Raw genomic sequence first — 20,392 nt, 5'->3', positions numbered from 1 at the left:
AACAATACAGACTGACAAGGATGTCAAGGGGTGACTGCTGTAGCCGATCCTCTCACTGCCAGTATCTTACAGGTGCCTGGCATGCTCAACATATGCCAACCAGCACAATGCTGACCAGAGGAAACAGAATTCTTTCATTTCCCCAAGAATTCAAATGAGTGTTTACATCACTTGAGATTTTATTCCATAGGTCAGAGAACCAGGCTGCATAAGGAGCCACACTATCTGAAGCTAAAGAGTGTCTACCATTTTACTCCTTCACCCACTCTATTTCCTTGGGATGTCAAAATATCGAGATGATCTCAGCTTTTATTTTCCAGGCAGATGTTCTGGCATGACTCATATATTAAGTTTTTTTGTTTGTTTTTAACAGCTTTATTGAGGGATAATTTAGATAGTACATAGAATTCCCTAACATACACAGTTGCCCGAGTGTTGGTAACTGCATACAGTTATATAGCCATTACCACAATTCAGTTTTAGAACAATTCTGTCATATACTTTACATTTGACCAGCCCCATAGGTAAAGAATTTACTGGATCTTTAACCTGTGGATTTAAACCATCTAGCTCTAGAACCTCGCCTAGGCATGCCTTTTGAATAAATCAAGCTTTAAAAGGAGACAAAGTAAAACTCTCAACTTTACTCCAAATAGAGGTCAATGAAACACATTCTCTCCAGGGGTCTGCAGGCTAATTAGAATATAAATTAAACAAATAAGTTAAGAATAAAAGTTAACACACATGCACTAATGTATATTTTGAAAAGCGTATATTATATAATTCATTACAGTTTATGCCAATATTATGGCCACCTTTCACCCAAGGACCAACTTATTTGTTTTCTCACTCTTATAGATATGGTTAGGTGGGATAAACTGCCTGGAGCCTGAACATTTTGATCTGGCATATCCCAAGTTAATGGAAGAAATATTCCCCCTTTCTGTAATTTGGCTGTGCACACTTAACGTGGGGTTGGAACTGAAACACTGCCTTAGATCCTGCAGAGGAAGAGCTTCTTCTTCAGTGGGATATTTCAGAGGCCCTTTTGATTTTGTCTTGTTTCAAAGAGGTTATTTATTCAAGAAATAATTAAATTACCATGCTCCTCATCCTGCAGATCCAGTACTCACGGTCTACTTCTCCCTATACAGCATCTAGTAGATATGTACACAAAAACCTCTCAATGAAAGAATTATAATCTGGGTATAATGAAAATTTCTCTATTTATTTATTTGCTTCTTGTTCCTGCCTTATCTCTAAATTTGTCTATAGGTGTTTCAGAGAGGTAGTTATGTGTAAACTACTTCTACTTTGGTTCCAAACACACCTTTATCTAGCCTTACGGCATTTACTAACTCCACTCATCTTGACATTTAAATACTATTTTACTTTGTTATTTAAGTGTTCGATATGTGCTAACTCAGCCTCCTTCATATACTAAGATCCTTGTGGTTAGAATAATTATTTCAAACTTTGTGCATGAATAAACAAATTCTGTATTTCTTGAGCACCTTGTTCACAATGGGCACACAAAAAGCTATTTAGTAAGTACTTGTTTAATTAATCATGATCCCTCAGGTTTGTCTCCCCTCAGGTATGTTCACTGCCTCCCGTCCCCCCTCCACTTACATTTATCATATAACCCAGATTTCCTAGACATTACAGATTTTCTGTCCCACTGTCCATAAGAACAGTGGCATGTGCCACACCATATGTCCGGGCATATGGTCCTCAATTACTGTAATATGAATCCATCTCTGTTGCATTACGTCTCTGATTTCTAGTCCTCCCTTTTTGCTAATAGCTCTGATTACCATTTCAAATACAGTTCCCTTTCTTTTCTTTAACTTGAGCCTCGATTTTTAACATTACAAAAGCATACTAATAGGACAAGTTTGTATACAAAATATACAGAGTACCTTTCATCAAAGGTTATCTATTTCTTCCCTGCTGTTTCCACTTTGACTCGTACCACTCAGGGTTCCTGCACTAAGAGGGCCTAGAGAACATTCAGTACACACAGGAAGCAGCTGCGCAGTCCCCCGGGCACCTGTCGGTGGATCGCCCACTCACTCATTCTGTGACCTTGGTTGAGTCGCTCAAATTTCTATGAACCTCGGAGTCTTCCTTATAACGCTGCCCATCTCACCAGGCTGTCGAGACAAGAGAGACATGGATGTGTGCGCACTCTGTGAAATCTAAAGCGCAATGCAAACTTAACGGATCGCTGGGAGGGGTGGGAGGGGGTGGTTCCCTGCAGAGCTCTTCGTGCCTGCTCTCCCCGAGACTCTTCGTTTCACCGCGCAACTTGGAGGGACGCGCCCAGGAGCCCGCACACCACCGCGCCCCAGCCCTGCCAGTTCACGGGCAGCAGCTTCTCCCGACCTCGCCTCCGCAGGGATCGTGCCCCAGGCCCCGGCTCGGGGACGACCGCGAGGCTCCGGGCGCCGTCTGCCGCGGGGAGAAAGGAGCCTTCCTTGCAGAGCTCCCCTCTGCAGTTGTGAGGCGCGCTCCCTCTAGAGCCGCCTCTGGGTCTCAATTATAAGCTGCGGTCGCCCCCGGCCTCAGCCTCACCCCTTCCTCTCCCCGCACCAGCCGAGCGAAGCCCCTCCCCCGGAAAGCCCGTCGCCGGGAACGCCCAGCCCCCCTCCAAAAGGCCCTGCCAGCTTCAGCCACGCCCCGCTACTTAAACTCAGTGCGCCCGCCAAGGTGGCGGGTTAGGGCCCCGCGCGGTGAATTATGGGGGTTGAGCCTGCAGAAGGTGGATGCTGATTGACTCCTGAGCGAGGAGGGCGGAGTAAAAGGCGGAAGCGGGCGTTGGGGGCGGGCTCGGTGCAATTGCAGACTGGAGCGCCCATGGAAGCGGTTAGGTGCTCCGAGCACGGTAAGGGGTCCGGGTGTTTTAGGGGCTCCCGGGGTTTGTCAGTGTAGTTTGGCGTAATCATTGTCAACCTCCTGTCTTCAGGGATCGTGTGTTTTCTCAAGACCGGCGTCCGCGATGGCCCGAATAAAGGAAAGAGCTTCTATGTGTGCCCGGCTAACACCTGCAGCTTCGTGCTGGCAGCCGAGTAAGTCTCGAGATGGGCATGACTGCCTGCCACCGCCAGCTCCCCTCCGCCCGGCGCCACTGGCACTAGGAGAGGTGGGGACCCTGGTGTGTGCAGCCGGGGCCTTTAAGTAGTTGGTGATCCCAGGGCAGCGTGGCGTGTTCAGGAGGCGCTCCGTTCCTGCTTTTGCTGTTTGGCCCTGGGCAGCTTACTCACCCTCTCTGGGCCTCCATTTCGCCCACCTGTAAAGTGGAGGGTCAACTACAACCGGAACCTTCTGGTCCTTTCCAGCTCTGGGTTTCTTCTTGCTTGCCAGCCCTTCTGCTAGGACATTGCCTCTCCTTGCTAAGTGAGGACATACAGACATAGTAGAAAATAATTGGCCCCTGTTTTGCACTAGTTTCAGGCCGAACTTATTTTTAAATGTTTGAGGTTAAAACTCGCTGGTGGTCAGATTATCAACTCCTTTTAAAAAGAGGATTCTCTGGTGGCACCTGAGTAGCTCAGCTGGTTAAGCATCTGACTCTTGATTTCCGCTGGGGTCATGATTTTAGGGTCCTGAGATAGAGCCCCGCTTGGGACTGCGCACTGGGTGTAGAGCCTGCTTAAGATTCTCTCTCTCTCTCTCTCTCTCTGCCCCCCACCCCCTTGTGCCCACTGTCTCTCACTCTCTCTCTCTCAAAAAAAAGGATACTCTGCATTTAAGGTGTAAAATTGATAATCCAAAGCAACAGGTTACTTTAGGATTAATGCTGAAAGAAAATAAGATATCTTTTTAAAATTGTTATTATTATGTTATATTAATCACCATACATTACATCATTAGCTTTGGATAGAAAATCAGATATCTGATCAACATTCTGGTTTTACAAAATTGGAAGCTGGGACCCAGAAATGTTAAGCATCTTCTTCAAGTGAGAAAAGTTAATACTGTTGTCATAAATTATTAATAAGGTCCACAGCCTATGTGAATTTTTAAACTTTATCACATTAAACATTTTCCTGCTCTCTACAGAATTTGGTAGAGAAACAAATTTTCTCCATCTGATGTAAGGCACAAAGTGGATATCAATACTAGAAAATAAAGTATTTTTTAACATGTGTATATTAACTTTTGTTTCCCTTACATGATTTAGATGATTTCTGCCTTTGTTGTGCTTTGAAGCTAAGTGAAGGAATTTGTATCTGTTTTCAGATTTGGCAAATAAATTTTTAGAGAAAATACTTTCTTAGCCCTCTAATAAGTTGTCCTTTTATTGGAAAGAAATTACCGGGATCCAGTTAAGTTAAATACGAAATGATTTTGAAAAAAGCAGTGTCAAATCTCAAGATAGAAGGGACAAACCAGTTAAGCTATCAGCAACATACCATCAAGTCAGGATTTACTATTTATTTCTAATTTCTATACTGAGTTTCTTAGGTTCCGTACCTAGCTCAAGTTTCATGAAACATGGAAGCATGTTCAGATCTGTAGGAACTAAGCGTTAATGGTAGCATAGGACTCAGCTTTATGTTAAAAGAAACATACCTTTGGGGCGCCTGGCTGGCTTAGTTGGTGGAGCACGTGATCTCGGGGTTGTGAGTTCAGGCCCCATGTTGGGTATAGAGGTTATTTGAAAATAAAATTAAAAAAAGAAAAGCAAATCCTTATATAGAATACCATTTATGCAAATGCACTGCTGTCAAACTAGTACAATGTATAGTTATTTGATAAACTTGACCAATTTGGGATATGTCTGGCAACCAGGATATAAGCAAAACAAAGGAAGAAACAAGTGCCACACATCATATGAGAGTACTTTAGGTCTTCACTCAAAACTATGTAGCCTCAAATGTTATATATACATTCTGTCATAATAAATTGGAAAAGAAGAGTTAAAAAAGCTTATGCCAGGCATGAAGCAGGTTAGGAGATCCTGCTCCTAAACAGATTGTTATAGGAAAAGGGTTGATGGAAGAACCTGTGGAGAATTCACAGCCAGTCTTAGATACTTTAGCTGTTCCCGGGGCCGGGAGGGGGGGGGGGATCTCACAATGTAGAGGTTGCAGAACAGTATCGTTTTGAACTTTTGAGCCATCAGGAGAAAGGCGTATTTATTGTCATCCTGTCTTTGGGGGAGTGGGGAAAAAAATGAAAGCTGTGGAGCCTTTCCCCAGAGGAATGTGCATAGATGTACAAATGTGTGGGATTAACAAACCCAGTGGAGGTCATACATGCATTCTTACGTTTAAAACCCATAGTTTAGGGGTGCGTGGGTGGTTCAGTTAGTTAAACGTTGGGCTGTTGATTTTGGCTCAGGTCATGCTCTCAGGGTCGTGATCGAGTGCCGGGCCTGCTTGAGGTTCTCCCTCTCTCTCCCGCTGCCCTACCCCCTTGTGTGTGCGCTCGCACGCACACACATATTCTCTCAAAAATAAATAAATAGAGTCCATAGTTTGGATTTAATTTTAGAACGTTAATTTCTGTTGTCTCCTAAAACAAAATTTCCTTTTTTTTTCCCTCCCCTCTAGTATTCCTGTTTCTCATTGTTTATTGCATGAGGACTGTGTAGTAGGGCTTCAGGGTTTGCTTCTACCACCAGGCAAGGAAGAATATAGGTAAGTGTCCAAAAGGAACATCTACGTGTATTTGCTTCTTTCTTTCCCTGGAAGACTTACAGCCAGATGTGTTTTCCTAGAATTGACTATTCTGTAAAAATGATTTTTAACAAAGAGGATTTCTGTATGTATTGAATGCCTTCTGAGCTGTCACTCCCTCACTGCAGAGCAACTGGTTAATTTGAGAATCTGGTTAATTTCAGGATCAACTGCTCTACCTTCCTCCCTCTCTCGCTCTTCAGTAGCCAGTAATGTCAGCCCACCAGCAGTCATTAACTTGCAGTGATTTGTCAACTTTTCCATTCTCGTAGTAGAATGAAGTAATGTCTAAAAATGTCTAAAGTATTTAAGCACTCACTAAATGTTAGTTTCCCTTCTTTTTTTATGAAAACTCAGAGGTAAGGCAGGGAAATCTACATAGGTGGCAGGTGATATTTGTCAGGAGTATTCAAAGGTAAGTAGGAATTCACTAGGGGCAAGAAAGGGGTCACATTTAACAGATCAATACCCTGCATTAGGGTACAGAGTTAGGAAGTAACCAGGAATTGCAAGCATTTGGTTTGGTAGTAATTTAGCATGTGTTTGAGTAGAGATTTCAGAAGATAAGGCTGGCCAGGAAGGCAGGGGCCAGGTATGATGGTCGTTATATGATATTCTGTGCAGTTCAGAATGTATATATTCTAGATCAATCCCCCCACCCCCCCATATTGGCATTTCAGTGCCATCTTCACATGTCACTTAAATACCAATTCTGCTGTTTTTCTTAATTGAGTTGTGGAGACAGTAAGATGCATAGATTTTAAGTGTTCAATAGTTGAGTTTGAGAAATTGATATAACCAAGCCTTAGTCAAAATACAGAAATATTTCTCTTAACCCCATTAAGTGCCATTGGACCCCCTTCTACCAAAGGCAACCACTGTTTTGATTCATTCTTTTATGTCTGGCGTCTTTTTTGTAACAATATCTATGAAATTCATCCATGTGGTTGTGTGTATCAGTAATTCTTCATTATTGCTGAGTTGAATTCCATTCTGTGAATATCACAGTCTGTCCTGCTTATTTGTCATCTATATATCTTCTCTGGTGAAGTATCTGTTTAAATCTTTTGCCCATTTTTTTCATTGAAAATTTTATTGAGGTAATTGTAGATTCTCATGCATTTGTAAGAAATACTACAAAAAGACCCCTGTAGACTTTACCTAATGGTAACATTTTGCTAAGTGTATGTAAATAGTATATATTACAATTAGGATATTGATTCAGTCCACTGATCTTATTTGTGAAGATAGTTTTCCTTGTACTAATGTGTGTGTGTGTGTGTGTGTGTGTGTGTGTGTGTGTATAGATTTAGTTCTATACAGTTACCATGTGTAGTTTTTTTGTATGTACCTACCACAGTCAAGATATGGGACAGTTCCTTCACCACTGAATTCCTCTACCCTGCCTCCCACTCCCTCCACATCATCTCTGGCAACCGGGAATCTCATTTGCGTTTCTAAAGTTTGTCATTTCAGAAATGTTATATCAGTGGTATCATAAAGTGTAACTTTGGGGGATTTTTGCCCACTTTAAAAATTGTGTTGTCTTTTTATTATTGAATTCGAAGAGTTCTTTATATATTCCCTATACAAGTTCTTTGGCAAATACATATATAATGAATATTTTCTCCAAGTCTTTGGTTTTCATTTTCTTAACTCCCTTTTGAAAAGTAGAAATTTCTCATTTTTATAAAGTCCAGTTTATCATTTTTTTGTCCTTTGTTCTTTGTGTGTTCTCTCTGAGAAATCTTTGCCTGCCCCAAGATCACAGATTTCTCCAAGGGTTTCTTCTAGAGGTTTTATAGTTGTTTGTTTTCTTAATGGCTTTTCTGTTTAGTCTGTGATCTACTTCAAATTAATTTTTGTTATCTTATGAGATAGGAGTAGGTCATTTATTTTTCCATATATTACTGAATAGAATATTAGTCAGTTGTCTTAGCACCGTTTTGGAAGACTTTCCTCTCCCCATGGAAATGCTTGGCACTTCGTAAAAAATCAGTGATTACCATGTTATGGATCTTTTTTTTTGAACTTGCCAATTGTTCTTTTGGCCCTTTTGCCTATCCTGACACAATCAGGTAAGATAGTACAAGTCTTCCAACATTCTTCTTTTTCAAGATTGGCTATTCTGGGTCATTTGCATATAAAATATAGCATCGACTTCTAAATTTCCTTAGAAAAACTTGTTGGTATTACACTGAATCTGTATAGATCCTTTTGGGAAGAACTGACATTAATGTTGATTTTCCAGTCTATGAGCATAGTGTATTTATGGCTTTCTTTTTTTCCAGCATTGTTGAATAGTTTTCACTGTAGAGTGAGTACTCTACCCTTTTTGTTAAATTTAGTCCTAAGAGAGTGTTACGGTTTTTGATGCTATTGTAAATGGTATTTTTAAATTGTTCACTTTTTTTTTTAAGATTTTATTTATTTATTCATGAGAGACAGAGAGAGAGAGGCAGAGGGAGAAGCAGGCTCCCACTGAGCAGGGAGCCCAATGTGGGACTCAATCCCAGGACCCTGGGATCATGACCTGAGCCGAGGGTAGACGCTTAACCATCTGAGCCACCCAGGCACCCAAATTGTTCACTTTTTTTAAAAAGATTTATTTGTTTATCTGAGAGAGAGAGAGAGTAGGGGGAGGGGCAGAGAGAGAGAGACACTTCAAGCAGACTCCCTGCTGAGCACGGAGCCCCACACGGGGCTCAATCTCATGACCCTGAGATCGTGACCTGAGCCAAAACCAAGAGTCAGATGATCAACCAACTGGGCCACGCAGGCACTCTGAAATTTTCACTTTTTGACTGTTTTTTTTTGTTAGTACAGTGAGGCTTGTAAGCCTCTAGAGCATGAAGTCAGGATCTCCTGACACCTAAAACCATTTATGCGCTGCTGGTGGGGGGCCCTCTACCTTATGGAAAGACTGTTCTAGGTTGTAGGAAGCCACTGAAAAATGTTTGGTCCAATTTGCATTAATAAAAGAGGAGCTCTGAAGACGGTTGATTAGAAAGGAAGATGGTGGAGGCAAGGACACTGCTGATACAGAAGTGCCATTAAATGTCTCATAAATGGCATAGTCAGTATTGCTTACTGCTGTAGTCTCTTCTGTGACAGGAAGATGAGGCAACTAACATTTAGAGAGGTTAGGAAAGGAAGCAGGTCCCAGGGTTGTGCAGTGGCATTGCTGGGATTCAGACCATGGTCTAGCTGATTCTAGATGAATCCACTTTAGTCTCTAAGTGAAAGGTGTGCTTGGATTGAGGCATTGGCAGTGGAGTTGGGTGGACTTAGGTTGTGGAAAACTTGCTGAAAGAAAATCAGTAAGACAACTTTCTGGTGGGGCATTTAAGCATGTACCTTTCTCCCTCATTTTCCCCTCAGGAATAGTGACCCTGGCAGTCCTGACTTCCCTGGGTTGTGAGGATTTGGTGAGGTCATGGGTCTGATGCACACGGTCTGGCGTTTGGCTCGCTGTGAGTGCTCAGTAAATGGTTGTTAAGTTGGGATTTATGGGTGATGAGTTTACCATTAAGCAAGACAAGGAAAGAAAGGTAACATATATGGAGGTTTGGGATGTGTGGCCAACACAGACAGCTTTGAACTGATCATGTCTTAGGTATATATGAAACCAGCTAGAGAAGTGAGTGCAGCTCCAAAGAAAGGTCTAGGCTCAAGATGGAATTTTGAGAATTTACCACAAACATTCTTCATACTAGGGAGATGAGGCTGAGAGTTGATCATTATTTTAAAATAGAAAAGTAAGAGCACCTGGTGGCTCAGTCGTTGGGCGTCTGCCTTCGGCTCAGGTCATGATCCCAGGGTCCTGGGGTCGAGTCCCACATCGGGCTCCCTCCTCGGGGGGAAGCCTGCTTCTCCCTTTCCCACTCCCGCTGCTTGTGTTCCTGCTCTCGCTTTGTCTCTCTCTGTCAAATAAATAAGTAAAATCTTTAAAAATAAATAAATAAAAAATAAATAAAATAGAAAAGTAAAGGGGTACCTGGATGGCTCAGTCCATTAAGCGTCCAACTTGATTTTGGCTCAGGTCATGATCTCAGAGTTGTGAGATTGAGCCCTGCGTCGGGCTTTTGGCTAGGTGTGGAGCCTGCTTAAGAGTCTCTGTCTCCCTCCGCCCCCTGCAAAAAGAAATAAAATAGGAAAGTAAAGTATGCAAATGTTTTTCTTTTAGCCCACGTCTAGAACATCATTACAAGGAGGTACTTACTGGAGGTTTTAAAAGGTTGTTTTAGGACAAATAAAATACAGTTATACAACACACAATAAATAAAAAACAAAAAACAAACAAGTACCCTGACTGGTAGTACAGACTGGAAATTTTAACAGAAGTAGGTACGCCAGTAGACGACTTCCTTAGCAGACAGTTAGGGCATTTAGCCAGAACCCCTGTACTCTGGAGAATGACCTCAGGGAATAAAACCTTTTCTTCTGAAAACTGAACTTAAAGTACTTCACATCTTTGACTTAATTCCAGTATGTTTGAAGCTTAACCCAACTAGGAGACAGGTGCAGCAGAGTAATGGGAAGGAGGTGTAAGCCCCCGTGAGGCTAAGATGCCCGTTTTTCATTCCTTGGCATGTAGGTGCATTTGCATGCAGTTCTCTAACTTAAACGCCAGATGGTGCCACTCACCAGCATTTGACTGACCCTTCAGCCTTGGCCCTCTGTTTAGGGACAGTAAAAGAACAGTCACTCAGTAGAACGAGAGGGAAGAACTCGTGCCCTGACTTGAACGATGTGGCACACACACCTTGGTTTACGTTGTCACTGAGCTTCCTGAGTTCTTGTTTGCTCCCCTCCCGTTTCCCCTCCTCTCCTTTGTCTTTGAACTTCTCAAGGATAGAGAATCAAAATAGATGGATGTATTCTTTTATCTATAACTAGGTAAAACAAGTTTGAGTTCTTTAAAAAACTGGTTGTTGTGGGATGTTCAAAATATTTTATTTTTAAGGGCGCCTGGGTGGCTCAGTCGGCTAAGCAGCTGCCTTCAGCTCGGGTCATGATCCCAGGGTCCTGGGCTCCTGCCTAGTGGGGAATCTGCTTCACCCTCTCCCTCTGCCCCCCCCCCCCACTCCTGCGCTCTCTGCCTTGCTCTGCCCTCTCTCTCAAAGAAATAAAATCTTTTAAAAAAATATTTTTAGTAACATTTGAATCTTTGCATGTCTAGCGGAGTCCTTTGTGTGGTTGGTTACTGGGTAAAATTGGGGTGCAGATGATATAGCCCAGTGATGATTTTCTGGGCAGATGATAGAAATTTGGGTATAAGCCAGGCCTGTGCAGAAGCACCTCAAGTCGTACCACCCCATGAAGAGCCCCCCTCAATAAAGTTAGTACATCTTGTAGAGTATTTATATTGTAGAGTATCATGCACTGTGCTATGTAATGGAAGGAATCCTTGTTTGTGAAGGGTATTAGCTCTCTGTGTCACAATTACTTTTCCCACTTTGCCTTTTGTCTTATAATTTTGCTAATGATATTTTTGCCATATGGAAGTTTAAACCTTTTTTTTCATGGCCGTAGGGTAGCAGAGAGCCATGTTGCTGCCCCTCAGTGGCTCCCGCAGCTGAACGCTTAAAACTTTTGTGTGGCCGGAATTACTAAATCCTTTACCTCTCAGCTGCAGGGCTTCAGGTCCCACTTAGAAAAGCCTTCTTCACGTTAGGATTAAAAAAAAACATTCATCTCTCTTTTTTTACCCAGAACATTTACAGTTGCATTTTTTACGTTTGCGTTTTCGTTCCATCTTGAATTTTAATGTAAGAGAATGAGTTAGAAATCCAGTTTTATGTTTTTCTAGTGCTGGCGCATATAAACAAGGGAACCTGTATTCCTAAGGGGCTCTGACACCACTGGGGTAAGAGTCAGACCAGGAAGGCTGGTGCCCAGCACTATCTGCATGTAGTAGCATTAAATTGGATGTGTTCAAATGCAGGCGCTTCTGTGATCTAGTAAGACCCGCAGTAAGGGGTTAATGCTGGTGCAAGTTACTGAGATAGTGTAGGAGTTGAGACATGAGCTTGGCCTTGAATGACCTTTAACATTTGGATATAGTAAAAGATAAGTACTTGGGCTATAAGCGGAAGTATGGCTATAGGAATAAGCAAGAGGGTCAGAGGGAGTGAACTAATGATTATTATTGCTTAGCAAGTCCTTAATATGGGTCAGGCGTTGGTCTGAACCTTATCTTTACATGTATTAATGCATGTGGTCCTCACAGTGATCTTACAAGATAGGTACTTTTTTTTTTTTTTTTTTTGGCCATTTTAGAGAAAAGGAAACTGGCACAGAGACTAGTCAAGTAAGTTATCTGAGGATTCAGAGCTGATTATGTAGTGAGGCTGGGATTCGAACCAACGGAGGATGACTCTGGAGCCCGAGAGACTCCTGGCCTGGCTGAAGTGAACGTGCCTGACAGTGTAAGTCTGGGTTGGACGATCAGCCTTTAGGAAGAAGGGAGGATATGCCTTCTCGTGAAGCATTGAAGAGGTCTGGCTTCCTCTAGCTGTGTTCCTCATTATTGTTTATTGCTTACGTCCTGGGAAATAACGAATATACTGCAGAAATTACACTCTTCTTCATAGCAGAATCAGTATTTGATTTCTCTGAGAATATATTTCCATTGCTTTCTTTGCTGATTTGCAATTTAATAAACATAACAAACTTTTTATCCTAAAAACAGAGAGGCCCATCCAGATTGGTTTTAATAAAAATACAAGTACAAGCATTTTTAGCAGCATGCCTAGAACATAGTACACGCTTAGTAGTTAAATCATACATGTGTTATTTTCTCCCTTCTTGGTCTCCAAGTCCTGCCCTTTTGAAAGTCTGCAGTGGCTTGGGCTTTCAAATAGCATGATTTATTAAATGTTCTTGTCAGTGAAGATTTCAAGTACTTGATACACTTAAAATAACAGCAGAAGTTTATTCTTGATTCACTTTGATAAGGAGTGGTACGGCCTATTAGTTGCCAGTACTTTGAATTGTTATGCATTCTAAGCATCTCAGAAATTTTATTACATATGTTCAATATGATATCCTATTGCTGTGAGAAAAACTAAAGAGACCAGTAAAAATTTTTTCAGAAAATTGTGAGCTTGAATGGGGAAATTGTGAGTTTGTATGAGAAGGGCTGGTCCTATTTTCTTTTTAGTTTGACTTTTATGGAACACTTGTTCATTTGAGGCTTATCTTTGCTTACGTGTCCAGGTGAGGTAGTGACATAGTGACATGATTTTGAATTGGGACTCAGATTGGTCTTGATTCATGTTGTATATCATGGGACTTAATTTAAGAAGTTAGAAAAGAGCAAGAAATTAAACTGAAAGAAAGGAGAAAGAAAGGATTAATGTTGGTAAAAATGGAACGGAATGAGTTCAATAACAGCAATAAATAAAATCCAGAAGGTAATTGATCAAGAAAACAGAGAAGGCCCTAGTATACAGTATGAGAAATAAGCAGTTACTCTTCAGATACATAAAGATTCATTGTGACATTCTTTTTAGTAGCACAGAATTGGAAACAACCAAACTATCTATCAAGAGGGTTCTGGATGAATAAATAATGGAACTCTAAATAGTGGGAAACTGCAGCTGTAGGGGGGAAAAGTGTGTGTGTGTGTGTGTGTGTGTGTGTGTGTGTGTAAACCCTTTATATGTTCTTCTAGAAAAATTTTGAAGACATTGTTAAAAAAAAAAAAAGCAAGGTATTTAGTAGTATGGGTACTATGCTATCTGTTGGTGTGGAAAAGGAAATTAAGATTCCTGTATTTATATTGATCTGAATATACATTTAAAAATCTCTGGGAAGGTAAACAGAGAGCTAATAGGAATGGACACTTGGAAGGGATGGGAACTGGGCATATAGGGTACCGTGAGGGGGTCCTTCTCAATGGCCATTTTATACTTTTTGGTTGAGTTTAGTACCTAGTTAAACAATTAAGTCAAATGATATTTGAAAGGTCTTCTTTGATTATTAAATGTGTTTGAGGAATCATTTTGGGTAAGGAAAGAATCAGCTCACTCTATTTAATTCTGTGATACTTAATTATGCACAAAAGCCAAGGCATAGTTGGAAATAAAGAGCTCACATATGGTTTTAGACTTCCGGTTGCTGAAAATATAGTCGGGCAGACAGGCAGATACGAGTGTAATACAACTAAATACAACAGAAATACAGAAATAATACAGTGGATGAACGGGGAAGGGAATGGGGGGAAAACCTTGCAAAGGAGGTATGGCTCGAACTGGACGTTGAGGGTCATGTAGGACTTTGACAACTGGTGATGGGCAAGCGGTGTGCAGACGGGGGTAAAGAGGACATCCTTTGGATGGAGGGAGAAGCACATGCAAAATCTGGGACGCCAGCGTGCCCGCGAGGTTTCATTTGCGAATGGAGCAGCGTAGCCATTTCTGTGTAGTGGGTGTGTAGGCTGTGTTTACTGGTGCAAGGGCAGTCTTGTATTGATTGGGATGTATGTCTGAATACAATCTTTTTTTTTTAAATGGGAAATTGCAAATACATACAAGTAGACAAGATAGAATAATGCAGCATATGAGCTTCAACAGTTCCCAACTCATGCCAGTCTGGTTCTGTGTGTACTCTACCCACTGCACCCCCCAGCTCCTGCCATATTTTGGAACAGATCCCAGGTAACATCATTTCCTCTGTAAATGTTTCAGTGTATGGCTCTAAGAGATAGGGATTCTCTCTCTTTTGAACCAGTTGGAGTGCAGATTTCCAGGAGCTTCACAATGTCATCAGTAGTTTATTTTTAATAATTTTCTGTGTATTTGTTTAAATCAATAAATAAAGTTCACAGTTGCAATTGACTGGTATGTCTTTGAAGTCTCTGGAGTTCTCTCTCCATTTTCTTCCCCCCTTGTAATTTATTTTTTGAAGGAAGGCAGTTGTTTGTCATAGAGCATTTCTCACTGTCAAGATTTTACAGATCACATCCCCGTGGCCAAGCTCTGTGTGTTCCTGTTGTTTGTATTTTCTGTAAATTGGTAATTGAATCTGGGGGTTTGACCTGAACCAGGTTAGTTTTTGTTTTGGTTTGGCTTAGTTTTGTTTTGTTTTACCATATAGGTTGTATCGTGGTTTCCCATCAGGGATACCTAATGTCTGCTTATCTCTCCTTTTCTGACTTTAGCAGCCACTGCTGATCATGTTTCTATTTTAGTAATTCTTTGCAGAGTAAAAAGAATAAGCCTGTGTACATCTTTGTTTCCACGACTCCTCTTTTCTTTCATTTCTTAGCCCTTATACATACCCCGTGCAGTAGAGAATTTTTAAATGTAAATGTAGGAGTAATTGGTTTCAAGTGACCTTCCAAAACGTTGCAAGATGTTTTTTGGATGAAAAAGAAATTTATCTCGTTGTAATGGATTTCCACAGCCTTGATTGTTTGTGTTTTATACTTCGTTAGATTGTTCTTCCAGTGCATTAGAAGTAAGGCGGCGGGGAAGCAATGGTGCGGAAGTATCCCATGGCAGGTAGGAGTTATTCCTGTCTTCAAACCTGCTCTGCTAAGACTGTTTAATCTGTGGTGTTGCCCGAAAAGACCTTGAAGTCCAGTATAAACTGGTTGGTCTTCATCATACTGTCTGTGAAAGATAGTTCTTTTCTTTAAGCAACCTATCGGGTCTTCTAATTCAAGGGACTATTTGGTTATAGTGGAGATTTAATTATTTGCCTCCTATTTCACTTAAATATTTTTCAAGGTCTTAAATGTGGTCACTGTTCTGTTTAGGAAAAAATTGGGATTTACTTGACTGACTTCAGCATCTTTTTATAGACTGGTATCTCCTTGATGTTGGTATAAGCAGGGTGTCATTTGTAAGCTCCTAGACCGTGAGAGACTGATAGGTGCCCAGCGCATGAGGGGCTCAGCCCAGGGAAGCGGCAAGACTTCCATTGGTCGAGGTGTAGCTCGGACTTATGACTGGATTCCTACAGTGAAATCTCCCTAAAGCCAAACTCAAAGCAAGCATAAGACACTGTATACTTTTGGGGATAAATTCATCTCGAGAGAGTAATTTTTTGTGAAAGGTATACATTGTGGCTGTTACAACTGCAAAAGCACTTGGTTTGATCACTACTTGTCCTTGAGGCCCGGGAAATCAGTGGTCTTGGACAGAGAAGGAACCAAGCGTTGAAAGTACTGTTCAGAAACTACTACTTTGTGAGTTAGGTACCTACTCTATCCTAGAGGCAGAAACGATCCCAGGAATGTTCAGAAATATTGGACTACTGTTTCCATTTCCTCTGAAAAAAGGGCATTCTAGATATGATGCTTGCATTAATGTTTTATATTAAGCTTATTTTCTTTGTCTTTTAGGAGCCTCATTCCAAAGAGCATTCTGTAACCAACAAGTCTCAGCAGGCCCCTGAGCCTCTTCATTATCTTTGCACCCAGCAGAGAAACCCATTCAAGGTCCTGGACAAGAATCAAGAACCGTCTCTCTGGAAACAGTTCACCAAAGGCAAAGCTGAGGAAAAGATGAATGATAAGAAGGAAAAGGAAAAGGGAGATGTGCTCTTGGATCAAAAGAAGGAATGGAAGCCTGAACCCAACTGCTGGACGAAGCAAGATCTCTCATCTGGCCTGGAGGTAAAGAAAAAACAACCTGCACCTCAAGAGCAGCTGCAAGGGGAGAAGACAGAGTTTCAGTGTGAAGCAAAGGAGAACGAAGGGACGCACACAAGAAACCTTTCTGAGGTTAAATCCAAGCAGTGCCGTGGTGAGGGGCTGAGGAAACCATCTGGGTTTCTTCAGGAGAAATCACATGTTGAGAGTCAGCCTGTCCAAAAAAAATCAGAGCCTCTGAGGGAAAAGGAAACCAAGCCTTTGCCTGGAATTATTCACAGTCAGAACCCAATAAGCAAGCCCCGGAAAGGGGAACACGTCAGCAAAGAGCACCCCAAGAGCCGGGAGGCGAGAGAAACAAAGGCAAGGGACGAGCCAGGCTCGCAGACCACTCGACAATCGGAGCCCGGGGACGGGCCTGCACCACCGGCCACAGGGCGCTCCCTGGGACAGAGGCCGGAAGCAGCCTCCAGCCATGGCGACCGTGAGGAGAATAATGCCGTTTTCACTTCCTCTGAGCCTCCCTTGCTCTTTGACTCGACTCCAGACTCACACAAGGAGGAGAACCTCCCGTTCCCTGGTCAGAGTGTGCAAAGAAAACCATCTCCTGCCTCGGGTGTTTCCAGGAAGGTGGAGCCTTCAGACCCAGCAGCCCAACATGTGTACCTCACAACACAACTGAAGCAAAAGAAGGTAACTACTGACCTACCACATGCTTTGTTTTTAAGGTCAGAGCATTGCTTGCTGGGGGCCACGAGCAAGTCAGACATGTCAACGTGAGAAAGGTTTTGTGGGTGGATATTTAGGTTCTGTCTTTTCCTGGGTTTATATTTTCAGGGTTAGTCAATCCATCAGGTTTAAAACAAAACCAAACCAAACCCTGGTTTTCACACATATACTTAAAGGATGCTAATTTCAGAGTTTTCACATTTTAGGCTACTTTAATCTGAAACTGTCTTTCTAACAACTTGAGGCAGGAGGTCATCTTACAGGATCTGTTTTTCAGAACACACTGAGATCGGTGAACATCCAGGCTCTTCCAGACAAGGGTCAGAAGTTGCTCCAGCAAATTCAGGAGTTGGAGGAAGCCCTTGGTGCTCTTGCCCTCACCACAGAGCCAGGTAAAGTGGGTTGCGCCCCAGAACTCGGGGTTTGCAGGAACTTGAAAAGAGACATTCGAGAAGCCCTTTCAATAAAGAATATGTTGATCATTCACCTTTCCATTTGATTATCTACTTCGGAGCTTTTCAAAATTAACACTTGTGATGTATAAAAACTTCCTTCATTTCCTGTGGACTCAACTCTTTCCCATCGTTTAAGAACTTTTCAGTTCTGTGCTCTTGAGGTCTTCCCCAGCTTGTTGCAGTGGTAGTGATCCCACCCGCTTTTAACCTCCTCTCACACATATAATTCCTTTGCTTTCCTGAACTGTAACCTGTTCTTTCCTTGTTTTTTTTTTTTTTCCTGAGCAGACACTAATGAGAAGAGTGACACTCCAGTACCGCAAGAGAGAAGCTTCACCAAAAGTACCACTGACCCCCCTCACTTGGTGCCTCCCCAGCCCCTGCAGGGTCAGGGTCTCCACCCTCTGGGTTCTCAAGGACTGAAGGCTGCCTGCCCTGTAGCTGCTGAGGGACCCAGTGGGTGCTATGGAGGTAAGATTCAAGGGCCCGGCCCTGCTGTGAATAGCTACCCCTACGAGTTAAATGCTGCCTAGGAGATGTTTCTGCCCATGTGAAGGGAAAAGCCGTTCTGGAGTTGTAAGTTGCCCGTATGATACAGATTGTGATGCTCAGCTGAGCTTTGCACGGTGTTTAGATTTCTGTGCCTGCCTTGTTCACGGGCCGTAATCAGTCAATCCAGTGGCCGGCACATGGGAATCATCTCTTAAATGTTTGTGAATGAAAACTTAAACTTAACACCACGATGAGGTAGGCAGACCAGCGGGTACGTTTGCACCGCATGTGTTAAGGCAGAGCAGAGAAGTGACAGAAGTCAAGCTGATGACCAAAGACCCACCGAGAGCAGTGACACCCTATTTAAATGAGTTTCCATCCTGATCTTTCCAGAAAACTGTGGTTCAGAAGTAACTGCAAATAAAGATCGTATGTCCTAGGACGGGTTGGTTTGCTGATCAGGAGACGGAACCCGAGCTCACTGGTCCGGTTGGCTGGCAGTGGCTGGAAAAACGAAGGCCCGTTTTCTACCAGCTGAGGAGCACTAGAGAACTAGAACGGGAAAAGGAAAGAAGCAAGGAAACAGAAAAAGGAAGGAAAGGGAGAAAGTGGAAGAGTGATAGTGAACAGGGGGTAAGAAATAGATTCGGTGCCGGTTGCAGCTGAGGCCAGCCTAAAAAGGAACAGAAAATGCCTTTGTTTCGGGGCGCCTGGGTGGCTCAGTCGGTTAAGCATCTGACTCTTGATTTCAGCTCAGGCCGTGATCTCAGGGTCATGAGATCAAGACCTGCGTTGGGCTCTGTGCTCAGTGGGGAGTCTGCTTGTGCCTCTCCCTCTGCTCCCCCCCTGCTTTGCACACTCGCACGTACGTGCATGCTCGCTCTCTCAAAATCCTGGTACAGTGTGGTCAGCGTGTGAGGTGCACATCAGGGGCTGTCTCCCTGTCTACCTAAACATCCAGGGATTTAACCTAGCCCAGCCTTCCCTGTTGCTGGCTTCCCTTCTTTGCACCCAGCCCCAAGGATCTTTTCTTCCTAAAATAATGATGGCATTACCTTTTCCTCTGCCCCCTCTTTGAAACTGGAGAAAAAAAAGCCTACCAAAAATACAACAAGTTCTCTTTTTATTACACTTTCTGTTACTTTGCCCTTTATTATGGTAAGCGTGTGGTTAAACAAATGGGAAATGGGGCTAGAGGAGCCTGCGAGGAAGGAAAATCTAGGGGCGAGAATTTGTAGTCCGTGCAGATCGGTTACCTGGCAAAATGTAAATTGCCGGTTTGCAGCGTTAGCCAGGGTGGAGCATTTGTGACCCCTTTAGATACCACCTGTCTGTACGCAGGTCCTATGAAACAAGACGGCCCTCACTCTACGTGGAAAATCATAAGTAAAGCCATTGATGAGCTGCACGCGTCACTTGAGTCTCGGCCCGGTGAGACAGTCGTGGCAGAGGATCCAGCTGGGCTGAAGGTGAGCCAGGGGAGGCTCATGGTGCAGACTGCGCTCCAAGAGTGTCCCTGCACCGCGGACCAGGAGACCCTGGGGGGCTGCCCTCCTGATGGATCTTTCCCACAGATAATGCTTTCATGGCTTCCCTTCTAGTATTTTCTTCTCCTGTTTAGCACTGAGAAGAAAGTACAAAACCTGCTTTTTTTTCATAAAGCCACAAAATTCTGTAGGTCGATAGCAATAGAAGACCCATTTATTGAGCTTCGGTAGGTGCCACAGGATGCAAAGGACTTACTGCTCTTAACTAGTTGGGGGGAAGTGCATCTACAACATATATGAAACACCTAGAAAATGACGCAAATACAAAGGTAAAACGTGCACTGTAACGGACCACAGATGGTATACAACGTACAGAAGGAATTCAGAATGGGGAAAAGTCACCGTAGGTAAAGAATTCTTTGTTGCCTGCCTACCCTGGGCCTTCACAAAGTTGCAAGCCCGAAGGTAGTAGAGAGGGTAAAGCCAAACACTCCAGTTAGAGAGAAGAGGTCGCAAGTAGGACTTGCCAGTGAAGATGGGGAGCAGGTGACCATCCCTGAGCGGGGGCCTCCCTTGCAGTACAACCTGGCACAGGGAAGCAGCTCAGATAGCCTCGCTCAGGAGATGGGATGAAATCACATAGAATCGTGAGCCGGGTGTTTTCTGAAGATTGTTTTTGTCACGGGGTACAAGATGAGTAAGAAAAGACTGGAAGGGGGTGTCCGTCAAGGGGCTGTTGAAATTTATGACTCACGGTGCAGATGGGGACATTGCCTACAGAGAGGAGAGTCGCATTTAAGAGAAAATGAGGAAGAACCATCGGGATGGTTCATCAGTGAAATGAAGGGGGCCGGTCAGAGGTCTTGGTTGCAAGCCGTAGAAACTGCCTGGCTGATTAAAGCAGACAGAACGAGACTCTCACTTGAGGGACGCTCCTGA

General features: G+C 43.0%; 1 protein-coding gene across 1 annotated transcript in view; it reads left to right on the top strand.

Moving 5' to 3' along the window:
* The first annotated feature begins 2,831 nt into the window (after positions 1-2,831).
* Positions 2,832-20,392, top strand: part of TTF2 (transcription termination factor 2) — a 39,676-nt gene continuing 22,115 nt past the window's right edge. The window contains exons 1-8 of the mRNA XM_028101964.2: positions 2,832-2,887; positions 2,969-3,071; positions 5,562-5,648; positions 15,130-15,196; positions 16,042-16,983; positions 17,297-17,411; positions 17,763-17,945; positions 19,308-19,435. Of these exons, the coding sequence (XP_027957765.1) occupies positions 2,860-2,887; positions 2,969-3,071; positions 5,562-5,648; positions 15,130-15,196; positions 16,042-16,983; positions 17,297-17,411; positions 17,763-17,945; positions 19,308-19,435 (1,653 nt within the window). The 5' untranslated portion in view covers positions 2,832-2,859. The remainder of the gene's footprint in view (positions 2,888-2,968; positions 3,072-5,561; positions 5,649-15,129; positions 15,197-16,041; positions 16,984-17,296; positions 17,412-17,762; positions 17,946-19,307; positions 19,436-20,392) is intronic.

Source organism: Eumetopias jubatus, unplaced genomic scaffold, assembly GCF_037043125.1.
Source record: "Eumetopias jubatus isolate StellerSeaLion01/CBP00866 unplaced genomic scaffold, mEumJub1_p1.0 scaffold_4, whole genome shotgun sequence".
NCBI classification, from domain to species: Eukaryota; Metazoa; Chordata; class Mammalia; order Carnivora; family Otariidae; genus Eumetopias; species Eumetopias jubatus.
The sequence above is the reverse complement of the archived record's forward strand: the minus strand, read 5'-3'. Positions and strand labels throughout refer to the sequence as shown.